General features: G+C 36.9%; 1 protein-coding gene across 1 annotated transcript in view; it reads left to right on the top strand.

Annotated features, from left to right (window-relative positions):
- Window positions 1-15,530, top strand: part of GLG1 (golgi glycoprotein 1) — a 259,115-nt gene that overhangs the window by 191,252 nt on the left and 52,333 nt on the right. The window contains exon 12 of the mRNA XM_077133013.1: window positions 13,697-13,834. Coding sequence (XP_076989128.1) covers window positions 13,697-13,834 — 138 coding nt within the window. The remainder of the gene's footprint in view (window positions 1-13,696; window positions 13,835-15,530) is intronic.

The following is a 15,530-nucleotide window of genomic DNA, read 5'->3' as shown; positions in this document are numbered from 1 at the left end:
TGTTGTGCGTGTCCCAGAAGAAAAGAGAAGGGAAAAGAAGGAGAAAAACTAATGGAGGAAATTATCACTGAAAATTTCCCAACTCTTATGAAAGGCTTAAAATTACAGATCCAGGAAGTACAGCATACCCCAAAGAGAATAGATCCAGATAGACGTACTCCAAGACACTTACTAATCAGAATGTCAGATGTCAGAGAGAAAGAGAGAATCTTGAAAGCAGCAAGAGAAAAACAATCCATCACATACAAGGGAAGCCCAATAAGACTATGTGTAGATTTCTCAGCAGAAACCATGGAGGCAAGAAGACAGTGGGATGATATATTTAAATTACTAAAAGAGAAACATGCCAACCAAAAATTCTGTATCCAACAAAACTGTCCTTCAAAAATGAGGGGGAAATTAAAACATTTTCAGACAAAAAAATCACTGAGAAAATTTGTGACCAAGAGACCAGCTCTGCAAAAAATACTAAAGGGATCATTAGAGACAGATAGGAAAAGACAGGAGAGAAAGGTGTGGAGTAGAGTATAGAAATGAAGACTACAAGTAAAGGTAAAAAGAAGAAAAATGAGATATGACATATAAAATCCAAAAGGCAAAATAGTAGAAGAAAGTCTTGCCCGTACAGTAATGACACTAAATGTTAATAACTCCCCAATCAAAAGACATAGACTGGCAGAATGGATTTTTAAAAAGGACCCATCTATATGCTGTCTACAGGAAACGCGTCTTAGACCCAAAGATAAACATAGGTTGAAAGTGAAAAGTTGGGAAAACATATTCCATGCACATAACAATCAGAAAAGAACAGGAGTAGCTATACTAATATCCAACAAACGAGACTTCAAATGTAAACCACTTAAAAGAGACAAAGGATACTATGTATTAATAAAAGGAACAATTCAACAAGAAGACATAACAATCATAAATATTTATGCACTGAGCCAGAATGCTCTAAAATACATGAAACAAACACTGAAAAGAGAAATAGACACATTTACCATAATAGTTGGAGACTTCAATTCCACACTCTCATCAATGGACAGAACATCTAGACAGAGGATCAATAAAGAAACAGAGAAGTTGAAGAATACAATAAATGAGCTAGACTTAACAGACATATATAGAACATTACACCCCACAACAGCAGGATACCCCTTTTTCTCAATTGATCATGGATCATTCTCAAGGATAGACCATATGCTGGGTCACAAAGCAAGTCTCAATAAATTTTAAAAGATTGAAATCATACAAAACACTTTCACAGATCATAAAGGAATGAGGATGGAAATCAATAATAGGCAGAGGGCCAGAAAATTCACAAATATATGGAGGCTCAGCAACACACTCTTAAACAACCAGTAGATCAAAGAAAAATCACAAGAGAAATCAGTAAATATCTCAAGGCAAATGAAAATGAAAACACAACATATCAAAATTTATGGATGCAGTAAAGGCAGTGCTAAGAGAGAAATTTATTGCTCTATATGCCTATATCAAAAAAGAAGAAAGAGCAAAAGTCGAGGAATTAACTGTCCACTTGGAAGAACTAGAGGAAGAACGGCAAATTAGCCCCAAGCAAGCAAAAGGAAAGAAATAATGATGAGAGCAGAAATAAATGAAATTGAGAACATGAAAGCAATCTAGAACATCAACAAAACCAGAAATTGGTTCTATGAGAAAATCAGTAAGATTGATGGACCCTTAATGAGGTTGACAGAAAGAAGGAGAGAGAGGATGCAAATAAATAAAATCAGAAATGGAAGAGGAGACGTAACCACTGACCCCACAAAAATAAAGGAATTAATGAGAGGATACTATGAACAACTTTATGCTAATAAGCTGGACAATGTAGATGAAATGGTCAACTTTCTAGAAAGACATGGACAACCAACTTGAGAAGAAATAGACGACCTCAACAAACCAATCACAAGTAAAGAAATTGAATCAGTCATTAAGAAGCTCCCCAAAAAGGAAAGTCCACGACCAGATGGCTTCACACGTGAATTCTATCAGTCATTAAGAAGCTCCCCAAAAAGGAAAGTCCACGACCAGATGGCTTCACACGTGAATTCTACCAAACATTCAAGAAAGAATTAGTACCAATCCTCCTCAAACTCTTCAAAAAAATTGAAGAGGAGGGAACGATACCTAACTCATTCTATGAAGCCAATATCACCCTCATACCAAAGCCAGACAAAGATATTACTGGAAAAGGAAAACTACAGACCAATCTCTCTAATGAATATAGATGCAAAAATCCTCAACAGAATTCTTGCAAATTGAATGCAGCAGCACATTAAAAAAATCATACACCATGACCAAGTAGGATTCATCCCAGGTATGCAGGGATGGTTCAACATATGAAAATCAATTAATATAATACAACATATCAGCAAATCAAAGCAGAACAACCACATGATCATCTCGATTGATGCAGAAAAGACATTTGACAAAATTCAACATCCTCTCTTGTTGAAAACACTTCAAAGGATAGAAATGGAAGGGAACTTCCTCAACGTAATAAAGGTAATATATCAAAAACCCACAGCTAACATCATCCTCAATGGGGAATAACTGAAAACTTTCCCCCTAAGATCAGGAACAAGACAAGATGTCCACTATCACCATTATTAGTCAATGCAGTGTTGGAAGTTCTAGCCAGAGCAATTGGACAAGAAAAAGAAATACAGGGCATCGAAATTGGAATGGAAGAAGTAAAGTTCTCACTATTTGCAGATGATATGATACTATATGTCGAAAACCCTGAAAAATCCATAGCAAAACTACTAGAGCTAATAAATGAGTACAGCAAAGTGGCAGATTACAAGATCAACAGTCAAAAAATCTGTAGTGTTTCTATACACTAGTAATGAACAATCTGAGGGGGGAATCAAGAAAAAAATTCCATTTACAGTTGCAACCAAAAGAATAAAATATTTAGGAATAAATTTAACTAAAGAGACAAAAGACCTATACAAAAAGAAACTACAAGAAGTTCTTAAAAGAAATCACAGAAGACCTAAATAAATGGAAGGGTATACCATGTTCATGGATTGGAAGACTAAATATAGTTAAGATGTCAGTTCTACCTAAATTGATTTACAGATTCAAGGTAATACCAATTAAAATCCCAAAAACTTATTTTTCAGAAATAGAAAAACCAATAACCAAATTTATCTGGAGGGGCAGGGTGCCCCAAATAGCTAAAAATATCCTGAGAAAGAAAGATGAAGTTGGAGGCCTCACACTGCCTGACTTTAAGGCATATTATGAAGCTACAGTGGTCAAAACAGCATGATACTGGCATAAAGATAGATATACTGACCAATGGAATCTAATAGAGTGTTCAGATATAGACCCTCTCATCTATGGACAATTGATCTTTGATAAGGTAATCAAGCCAACTCACCTTGGACAGAACAGTCTCTTCAATAAGTGGTGCCTAGAGAACTGGATGTCCACATGCAAAAGAATGAAAGAGGATCCATATCTCACACCCTGTGTAAAAATTAACTCAAAATGGATCAAAGACCTAACCATTAGATCTAAGACCATAAAATTGAGAAGAAAATGCAGGGAAATATCTTATCAATCTTATAATAGGAGGTGGTTTCCTATACCTTACACCCAAAGCATAAGCACTGAAGAAAGAAAGAAAGAAAGAAAGAAGTGGGAACTCCTCAGAATTAAACACTTTTGTGCCTCAAATATCTTCGTCAAGAAAGTAAAAAGACAGCCTACACAATGGAGACAATATCTGGAAACAATACATCAGATAAAGGTCTAGTACAGAATATATAAAGAGATCATTCAACTCAAGACAGACAACCCAATTACAAAGTGGGCAAAAGACATGAACAGACACTTCTCAGAAGAGGAAATACAAATGGCCAAAAGGCATATGATAAGGTGTTCAACTTCCCTGGCTATTAGAGAAATGCAAATCAAAACCACAATGAGATATCATCTCACACCCTCCAGAATGGCCATTATCAATAAAACAGAAAACGACAAGTCCTGGAGAGTATGTGGAGAAAGAAGCACACTTATCCACTGTTGGTGGGAATGTCAAATGGTACAACCACTGTGGACATCAGTGTTATGGTTCCTCAGGAAGCTAAATATAGAATTGCCATATGATCCAGCAATACTGTTACTAGGTATCTACTCAGCAGACATGAGGACAAGAACACAAATGGACATTTGTGCACCAGTGTTTATAGTAGTATTATTTACAGTTGCCAAGAGATGTAAACAGCCCAAATGTCCTTCAACAGACAAGTGGCTACGGAAGCTGGTATATACATGCGATGGAATATTATGCAACTGTAAGACAGAATAAAGTCATGAAGTATGTAAAAACATGGATGGACCTTAAGGACATTATGCTCAGTGAGATTAGCCAGAAACAAAAGGACAAATACTGTCTGGTCTCACATATGTCAATATGAACTGACATTAGTGGATAATCTTGGAGAATTTCATTGGTAACAGAGACCATCAGGAGATAGAAATAGGGTAAGACATTGGTTAATTGGAGCTGAAGGGGTACAGATTGCGCAACAGGACCGATTGTAAAAACTCAGAAATGGATAGCACAATACTACGTAACTGTAATACAATTATGTTAAAACGCTGAATGTGAGAATGATAGAGGGAGGAGGGCTGGGGGCACAAATGAAATCAGAAAGAAAGATAGACAGTAAAGACTGAGATGGTATAATCTAGGAATGACTAGAGTGTATAATGATAGTGACTAAATGTACAAATTTTAAAAATTATTTTTGCATGAGGAAGAACTATAGGAATGTCATTACTGCAGGGTGTTGAAAATAGATGGTAATTGATATTTTAAAATTTTAAGTTATATGTGAGACTAAACAAAATATGCTTATTTGGTACAAAAGTTATATTTTGACTAGTGCATTTCCTAATATAGCTTATGTAGACAGCTTATTTGAACACCATAAGTACATGGAACCTTGAGTAGGGCATGAGATTTTGTTGGTTTGTCCAGACTGATGCCCTGATAAATCCCAGAGTGATTTGAACAGGGATTTAAAAAGTATTTTCAAAGTCTCCTTCGGGGAATGGTGAGAAAGGGAGAAAATTCAACTTCCCCAAGTTGAATTCTTGATACTCTCACAAGCAGTGCAGACAACCAAAGCAATAGACTGAACCCCCAATCTTGGGGTTTGTTCATATGAAACTTAACCCCACAAAGGATAGGTCAAGCCTACTCTTAGGGCCTAAGAGTCACCCCCAAGAGAACCTCTTTTGTGGCTCAGATGTGACCTCTCTCTCCAGCCAACACAACAAGCAAACTCACTGCCCTCCCCCTCTCTACATGGGACATGACTTCCAGGGGTGTGGACCTTCCTGGCAATGTGGGACAGAAATCCTAGAATGAGCTGGGACTCAGCATCAAGGGATTGAAAAAACCTTCTCGACCAAAAGGGTAAAGAGTGAAATGAGACAAAAAAAAAGTAATCAATAGCTGAGAGGTTCCAAACAGAGTCGAGAGGTTATCCTGGAGGTTATTCTTATGCATTAAGTAGATATTGCCTTGTTAGTCAAGATGTAATGGAGAGGCTGGAGGGAACTGCCTGAAACTGTATGGCTGTGTTCCAGTAGCCATATTTCTTGAAGATGATTGTATAATGATATAGCTTTCACATTGTGACTGTGTTATTTTGAAAACCTTGTGTCTGATGCTCCTTTTATCTACCTTATCAACACATGAGTAAAACGTATGGAATAAAAATAAATAATAGGGGGAACAAATGTTCAAATAAGTTTAGATTGAAATGCTAGTGATCAGTGAAAGGGAGGGGTGAGGGGTATGGTATGTATGAATTTTTTCTGTTTTATTTTTTTTTCTGAATTGATGCAAATGTTCTAAGAAATGATCATGATGATGAATATGCAACTATGTGATGAAATTGTGAATTACTGATTATATATGTAGAACAGAATGACCGTAAGTTAAGAATGTTTGCATTTGTTTGTTGTTATATGTATTTTTTTTAACTTAAAAAATAATAAAAAAAGAAAAAAATTTCTGCTACACTAACTTCATTTAGCTTTAAAGATCTTTAAACTTTTAACCAGGACGCAAATGATTCTTTAGGCTTCTGTCCTTTTAGCGGAAAACAATGCCTATGTTAATAACAGTTCTCTGACAGTACGCTGGATGGAGCAGAAACCTTGATAAACCAATTTCTTGATATTTGTCTGCCATGATTGATGCCTCTTGTTGGGATATTTACATGCACTTGGCTCTCAGGCAACATTTGGTACTTTCTAGTGTCACACTGAGAAGCTGCTCACTCTTCAAGGTAGCCTTTTTAAAACCTTCTGAAATACTTTATGGCGTTTCAATCCTGCATTTGTTATAGAAAGTAGTGGTGGAGGGACTTCCTGGAAGATGGCGGCTTAGTAAGACGCGCGGATCTTAGTTTCTTCTCCAGGACACCTACTAGGGGAGTAGAAACGATACAGAAAGCGCCCAAAGCCACAACAGAGATAAAAAAGACAGCGTACCCCATCCTGGAACGGCTGGCTGGCTGAGAGAAGCAGCTCGGGTGAGATCGCCGAGGCGCGCGGGCCTTACCGGGCGGGGTGGCAAGCGGCCGGAGTTACTCCCTTCCCCCTTCCCGGGCCGGCTGGGAGAATTGGAGAGGTGGTCCCCTGAAACCAAGGCGACTGGCGCCCACACCACGCGCAGCCCCCGGACCAACTGAGAGAATTGGATCGGAAACCCCCAGGCCACGGAGAACGGTGACCCCGTGACTCCCGGGGAACGTGCACTCTCTCGGGCGGGCCGCTGCCGCTGGCGCCCTCCCGCCACGCTTGTTGCCCAGGACCGACTAGGAAATTCGGACGGGCTCTTTCCCTGGCTGCGGCGACCAGCAACCCTCCCTGCGTTCGGACCCCGGGCCGGCTCAAGCCGCTTCGGCTAGCGAACCCCCAGGACGGCGAGAGTTTTCCAAAGTTTAAGGTCCCACAGCACCTTTTACTGGTGGGACCCGCAGACAAACGTGTGCCACGAGCGCCACCTACTGGGCAGGATAAGAAAAACAGAACCCAGAGATTTCACAGAAAAATATTACAACCTTGCTGGGTCCAACACCAAGAGAAATCTGAATAAATGCCCAGACGCCAGCAGCAGAAGATAACTGTCCACGCTCAGAATATTGAAAATATTGCCCAAAGGAAAAAACCAATAGCTCAAATGAGACACAAGAGCTGAGACAACTAATGCTGAATATACGAACAGAAATGGAAAACCTCTTCAAAAATGAAATCGATAAATTGAGGGAGGACATGAAGAGGACATGGGCTGAACATAAAGAAGAAATAGAAAAACTGAAAAAACAAATCGCAGAACTTATGGAAGTGAAGGATAAAGTAGCAAACATAGAAAAAATAATGGATAGCTACAATGATAGATTTAAAGAGACAGAAGATAGAATTAGTGATTTGGAGGATGGAACATGTGAATTCCAAAAAGAAACAGAAACTATAGGGAAAAGAATGGAAAAATTTGAACAGGGTATCAGGGAACTCAAGGACAATATGAAGCGCACAAATATACGTGTTGTGGGTGTCCCAGAAGGAGAAGAGAAGGGAAAAGGAGGAGAAAAACTAATGGAAGAAATTATCACTGAAAATTTCCCAACTCTTATGAAAGACCTAAAATTACAGATCCAAGAAGTGCAGCGCACCCCAAAGAGATTAGACCCAAATAGGCGTTCTCCAAGACACTTACTAGTTAGAATGTCAGAGGTCAAAGAGAAAGAGAAGATCTTGAAAGCAGCAAGAGAAAAACAATCCATTACATACAAGGGAAACCCAATAAGACTTTGTGTAGATTTCTCAGCAGAAACCATGGAAGCTAGAAGACAGTGGGATGATATATTTAAAATACTAAAAGAGAAAAACTGCCAACCAAGACTCCTATATCCAGCAAAATTATCCTTCAAAAATGAGGGAGAAATTAAAACATTCTCAGACAAAAAGTCACTGAAAGAATTTGTGACCAAGAGACCAACTCTGCAAGAAATACTAAAGGGAGCACTAGAGTCAGATACAAAAAGACAGAAGAGAGAGATATGGAAAAGAGTGTAGAAAGAAGGAAAATCAGATATGATATATATAATACAAAAGGCAAAATGTTAGAGGAAAATATTATCCAAACAGTAATAACACTAAATGTCAATGGACTGAATTCCCCAATCAAAAGACATAGATTGGCAGAATGGATTAAAAAACAGGATCCTTCTATATGCTGTCTACAGGAAACACATCTTAGACCCAAAGATAAACATAGGTTGAAAGTGAAAGGTTGGGAAAAGATATTTCATGCAAATAACAACCAGAAAAGAGCAGGAGTGGCTATACTAATATCCAACAAATTAGACTTCAAATGTAAAGCAGTTAAAAGAGACAAAGAAGGACACTATATACTAATAAAAGGAACAATTAAACAAGAAGACATAACAATCATAAATATTTACGCACCGAATCAGAATGCCCCAAAATACGTGAGGAATATACTGCAAACACTGAAAAGGGAAATAGACTCATACCATAATAGTTGGAGACTTCAACTCACCACTCTCATCAAGGGACAGAACATCTAGACAGAGGATCAACAAAGAAATAGAGAATCTGAATATTACTATAAATGAACTAGACTTAATAGACATTTATAGGACATTACATCCCACAACAGCAGGATACACCTTTTTCTCAAGTGCTCATGGATCATTCTCAAAGATAGACCATATGCTGGGTCACAAAGCAAGTCTTAACAAATTTAAAAAGATTGAAATCTTACACAACACTTTCTCGGACCATAAAGGAATGATGTTGGAAATCAATAATAGGCAGAGTGCCAGAAAATTCACAAATACGTGGAGGCTCAACAACACACTCCTAAACAACGACTGGGTCAAAGAAGAAATTGCAAGAGAAATTAGCAAATACCTCGAGGCGAATGAAAATGAAAACACAACATATCAAAACTTATGGGACGCAGCAAAGGCAGTGCTAAGAGGGAAATTTATTGCTCTAAATGCCTATATCAGAAAAGAAGAAAAGGCAAAAATTCAGGAATTAACTATCCATTTGGAAGAACTGGAGAAAGAACAGCAAGCTAACCCCAAAGCAAGCAAAAGGAAAGAAATAACAAAGATTAGAGCAGAAATAAATGAAATTGAAAACATGAAAACAATAGAGAAAATCAATAAGACCAGAAGTTGGTTCTATGAGAAAATCAATAAGATTGATGGGCCCTTAGCAAGATTGACAAAAAGAAGAAGAGAGAGGATGCAAATAAATAAGATCAGAAATGGAAGAGGAGACATAACTACTGACCTCACAGAAATAAAGGAGGTAATAACAGGATACTATGAACAACTTTACGCTAATAAATACAACAATTTAGAGGAAATGGACAGGTTCCTGGAAAGACATGAACAACCAACTTTGACTCAAGAAGACATAGATGACCTCAACAAACCAATCACAAGTAAAGAAATTGAATTAGTCATTCAAAAGCTTCCTAAAAAGAAAAGTCCAGGACCAGATGGCTTCACATGTGAATTCTACCAAACGTTCCAGAAAGAATTAGTACCAATTCTCTTCAAACTCTTCAAAAAAATCGAAGTGGAGGGAAAACTACCTAATTCATTCTATGAAGCCAACATCACCCTCATACCAAAACCAGGCAAAGATATTACAAAAAAAGAAAACTACAGACCAATCTCTCTAATGAATACAGATGCAAAAATCCTCAATAAAATTCTAGCAAATCGTATCCAACAACACATTAAAAGAATTATACATCATGACCAAGTAGGATTCATCCCAGGTATGCAAGGCTGGTTCAACATAAGAAAATCAATTAATGTAATACACCATATCAACAAATCAAAGCAGAAAAATCACATGATCATCTCAATTGATGCAGAGAAGGCATTCGACAAGATTCAACATCCTTTCCTGTTGAAAACACTTCAAAAGATGGGAATACAAGGGAACTTCCTTAAAATGATAGAGGGAATATATGAAAAACCCACAGCTAATATCATCCTCAATGGGGAAAAATTGAAAACTTTCCCCCTAAGATCAGGAACAAGACAAGGATGTCCACTATCACCACTATTATTCAACATTGTGTTGGAGGTTCTAGCCAGAGCAATTAGACAAGAAAAAGAAATACAAGGCATCAAAATTGGAAAGGAAGAAGTAAAACTATCACTGTTTGCAGACGATATGATACTATACGTCGAAAACCCGGAAAAATCCACAACAAAACTACTAGAGCTAATAAATGAGTACAGCAAAGTAGCAGGTTACAAGATCAACATTCAAAAATCTGTAGCATTTCTATACACTAGTAATGAACAAGCTGAGGGGGAAATCAAGAAACGAATCCCATTTACAATTGCAACTAAAAGAATAAAATACCTAGGAATAAATTTAACTAAAGAGACAAAAAACCTATATAAAGAAAACTACAAAAAACTGCTAAAAGAAATCACAGAAGACCTAAATAGATGGAAGGGTATACCGTGTTCATGGATTGGAAGACTAAATATAGTTAAGATGTCAATCCTACCTAAATTGATTTACAGATTCAATGCAATACCAATCAAAATCCCAACAACTTATTTTTCAGAAATAGAAAAACCAATAAGCAAATTTATCTGGAAGGGCAGGGTGCCCCGAATTGCTAAAAACATCTTGAGGAAAAAAAAACGAAGCTGGAGGTCTCGCGCTGCCTGACTTTAAGGCATATTATGAAGCCACAGTGGTCAAAACAGCATGGTATTGGCATAAAGATAGATACATCGATCAATGGAATCGAATAGAGTGCTCAGATATAGACCCTCTCATCTATGGACATTTGATCTTTGATAAGGCAGTCTAGCCAACTCACCTGGGACAGAGCAGTCTCTTCAATAAATGGTGCCTAGAGAACTGGATATCCGTATGCAAAAGAATGAAAGAAGACTCATCTCTCACACCCTATACAAAAGTTAACTCAAAATGGATCAAAGATCTAAACATTAGGTCTAAGACCATAAAACAGTTAGAGGAAAATGTTGGGAGATATCTTATGGATCTTACAACTGGAGGCGGTTTTATGGACCTTAAACCTAAAGCAAGAGCACTGAAGAAGGAAATAAATAAATGGGAACTCCTCAAAATTAAACACTTTTGTGCATCAAAGAACTTCATCAAGAAAGTAGAAAGACAGCCTTCACAATGGGAGACAATATTTGGAAATGATATATCAGATAAAGGTCTAGTATCCAGAATTTATAAAGAGATTGTTCATCTCAACAACAAAAAGACAGCCAACCCAATTACAAAATGGGAAAAAGACTTGGACACCTCTCAGAAGAGGAAATACGGATGGCCAAGAGGCACATGAAGAGATGCTCAATGTCCCTGGCCATTAGAGAAATGCAAATCAAAACCACAATGAGATATCATCTCACACCCACCAGAATGGCCATTATCAACAAAACAGAAAATGACAAGTGCTGGAGAGGATGCGGAGAAAGAGGCACACTTACCCACTGTTGGTGGGAATGTCAAAGGGTGCAACCACTGTGGAAGGCAGTTTGGCGGTTCCTCAAAAAGCTGAATATAGAATTGCCATACGACCCAGCAATACCATTGCTAGGTATCTACTCAAAGGACTTAAGGGCAAAGACACAAACGGACATTTGCACACCAATGTTTATAGCAGCATTATTTACAATTGCAAAGAGATGGAAACAGCCAAAATCTCCATCAACAGAAGAGTGGCTAAACAAACTGTGGTATATACATACGATGGAATATTATGCAGCTTTAAGACAAGATAAACTTATGAACCATGTAATAACATGGATGGACCTAGAGAATATTATGCTGAGTGAATCCAGCCAAAAACTAAAGGACAAATACTGTATGGTCCCACTGATGTGAACGGACATTCGAGAATAAACTTGAAATATGTCATTGGTAACAGAGTTCAGCAGGAGTTAGAAACAGGGTAAGACAATGGGCAATTGAAGCTGAAGGGATACAGACTGTGCAACAGGACTAGATACAAAAACTCAAAAATGGACAGCACAATAATACCTAATTGTAAAGTAATCATGTTAAAACACTGAATGAAGCTGCATCTGAGCTATAGGTTTTTGTTTTGTTTTGTTTTGTTTTGTTTTGATTTTACTATTATTACTTTTATTTTTTTCTCTATATTAACATTCTATATCTTTTTCGGTTATGTTGCTAGTTCTTCTAAACCAATGCAAATGTACTAAGAAATGATGATCATGCATCTATGTGATGATGTTAAGAATTAATGATTGCATGTGTAGAATGGTATGATCTCTAAATGTTGGGTTAATTTCTTTTTTTCCGTTAATTAAAAAAAAAAAAAAAGAGAAGGGATAATTGGAGATGAAGGGATACAGACTGTACAACGGGACTGGATATAAAAACTCAGAAATGGACAGCACAATACTACCCAATTGTAATGCAATTATGTTAAAACACTGAATGAAGCTGCATATGAGGTATAGGTTTTTTGTTTTTGTTTTTTTTGTTTTTTTTTTTCTTTCTATTATTGTTTTAATTCTTATTCTGTTGTCTTTTTATTTCTTTTTCTAAATCGATGCAAATGTACTAAGAAATGATGAATATGCAACTATGTGATGTTATTAAGAATTACTGATTGTACATGTAGATTGGAATGATTTCTAATTGTTTTGTTAATTCTTTTTTTAATTAATAAAAAAAAAAAAAAGAAAGTAGTGGTGGAATTATTTCATGTTCATGTTTATAAATACTCCTGGGTTTAATGCAAAACGTGACTGCTTAGGCTTCAGAATCAGGGGACGTAAATGGAAAGATAAGTCAGACCTCATTTACTGCCATCTTTATCCAGTTTTTATACTACTATATAGGAGAATATGGGAATTTGTTACTTTTTCTTCATATAATGAGCCTCTCATTAACCAGGGGCACCTAAATCCTGGTCTCTTGCCAGTCGCTATAGTAGGGGGAGTTCTTCTCTTGTAGATGACCAAGAAAGAAAGAAAGAATTAGAATCTGATATGCTGATTTTTTTTTTTTTTTTTTTTTTTAGGGAAACTATACCTGTAAGTGACAGCTTTCTCACAACCCTTCTGCTAATTCCACAGAACTCATCTAAGAGTCTGGTCTTGACCTGTAGTAACTGCTGCTTCTACTGTTCCATGCTTGTTCTGAGTTGATGTAAATTTGGACTCAGTTCTCCTGACCCAAGTGTATTTTCTCTCATGAATTGATCCAGCTTTATTCTACATTAATAGACTGGTAGAGTAATATTGTTAAACAACAAAAACCTTTCTAACTAACCTAATCTGAACAAATTCAGTTCCCTTTATCAGGACACTCAGAAAAGGATGTATATTTTTAAATGCTGCTGTATATTTTTAAATGCTTTTAATTGCATTCCTAGAGAGACAGGCTTACAGAATCCTCTGAAAACATTTCATTTTTACTCTAGAAAACATTTGAGATATAAAGTTTGGGAGATAAGCTATAAAGTTATTTGTAAGTTGTCTTACAGTGGGTTTTCTTCATTCAGTGTCTTTTTGTTTTTGTTTTTTACCTTTAAAACATTTTGCTGCTTCTTATGTAGCTCTCACGGGAGTGCCGAGCGGAAGTCCAGAGGATCCTACACCAACGTGCCATTGACGTTAAGCTGGATCCTGCTCTCCAGGATAAGTGCCTGATAGATCTTGGGAAATGGTGTAGTGAAAAAACAGACACCGGACAGGTAGGTAACTTAGCTACCTATTTATCTTATAATAATGCGTTGTTAATGATTCGTGTTTTATACAGGGTACAGTCACCATAAAATCCACCTCTGTGTTTACTTCATGCTCATCATTTATTCTGTCAATCTTCCCTTTATAAAAAATCTCAGGAAAAATTTTTCTTTGGTCTCTATATCAGAGAGGAATAATTTTATGGAATTGGTTTGTTTTTGAGTTATGGTTTTGTATTTCGTAGTTTTTTTTGTTTTTTGTGGGTTTTTTTGTCATGGGCAAACACCGGAAATCAAACCCAGGTCTCCGGCATGGCAGGTGAGAACTCTGCCTGCTGAGCCACTGTGGCCCACCCTGTACTTTTTTGTATTTTACTCTCTACTTGTTGCCTCTTAGAAAGCCTAGAGTCAAAGGCCTGGTCTGCCTCTGGCAGGCATCTAAGATTTCATGGTGAGCATTTTGTGTACTGAGCTTACCACCAGCCGTACCCTGTTTCCTTAACATGAATTCCTTTGTTTTTTGCACTTTCGTATAATTAATTTTGTTACTTTTTTAAATTATTTTTCTCACTTTTATAAGTTACATTAAATCCTTTTGAGATACAGCAGGATATAAATGTATATGTAGATATAAATACTGATGTGCGTGAATAGAGAGTGTGTGTTCCTCAGAATAGCCCTGTAGAGTATGTAGGAATGGAATAATTTTTCCCATTTAGTAATTGACAAACTGAGGCTCAGATAAGTGAATTGTATTGACTTGCTTACCTAAAACCAAGTTTATTCCTAGCCAGATACTCATGCCAGTATATTATAGCCTTTCCATATAAAAAGAATTATACCCTATGAATAATTCTTTAGTATTTTATGTTTAATTTTTTTTTAAAGGTACAATACAGCATTCTAGCAAATTCAGTGTAAGGTAGTATGCCCTTCGTCTTAATCCAGAAAAACCAACAGCAAGGAATAACTACTTGTTGAAAATCTCATTAATAGCAAAACTAGGAGTGAACTCAGGTTTCCAGGTTCCATTTGTACCACACCAAATACCTTCTGGGATTAATGTATTAAAAAGTCACACGTATAGGAATTGAACTTTTTTTCTTCCTGTTTACTTGGCTCTCTCTCTTAAACTTGTTAGTATGGTACATGCATACAACATAACATTTCCCATTTTAACTACTTTCAAATATACTTTACCATGTGTCAAATACATCTACAATGTTGTGCTGCCATCACCACCATCCACTAGCAAAAGCTTTTATGTCACCCCAAAAAGAATTGGACATTTATAAGAAGCTACTCGGTGCGTAATCAAATCTGTTGGGCATGGGAATACTATTTTCAGCAGTCTGCTTCCTGAACCTGTTACAGTTTCATTGGATTTACTGTTTGAAAATACCTATAGTTTAGCATTCTGCTGCTCCTGTCCAAAAAAAAACACAAGTTGTGGTGATATGTAACCCCAGTAAATAGGAAACATTTAGAAGTCTGCCCTACAGTGCAGCCCATCACGGAGAAGCTAAGTTAAGAAAGAATTTCATGAATGGGGATTTTTCCCTTAGCCATTTATTTATTAAACTCCCAAAAGTTTGGTGCCTTTTCCTTTAGGCTTTTTTTCTTCCTTTCTGGCTGTTGTGTTATTCCTACAACCCTTCTCTCTTTCTGTTCTAAGTCTGCAACAGAGAAATTATTTCAGAATAGT

This window comes from Tamandua tetradactyla, chromosome 16 (assembly GCF_023851605.1).
Source record: "Tamandua tetradactyla isolate mTamTet1 chromosome 16, mTamTet1.pri, whole genome shotgun sequence".
Taxonomy (NCBI): Eukaryota; Metazoa; Chordata; class Mammalia; order Pilosa; family Myrmecophagidae; genus Tamandua; species Tamandua tetradactyla.
This window is presented reverse-complemented; position numbering and strand designations above follow the sequence as displayed.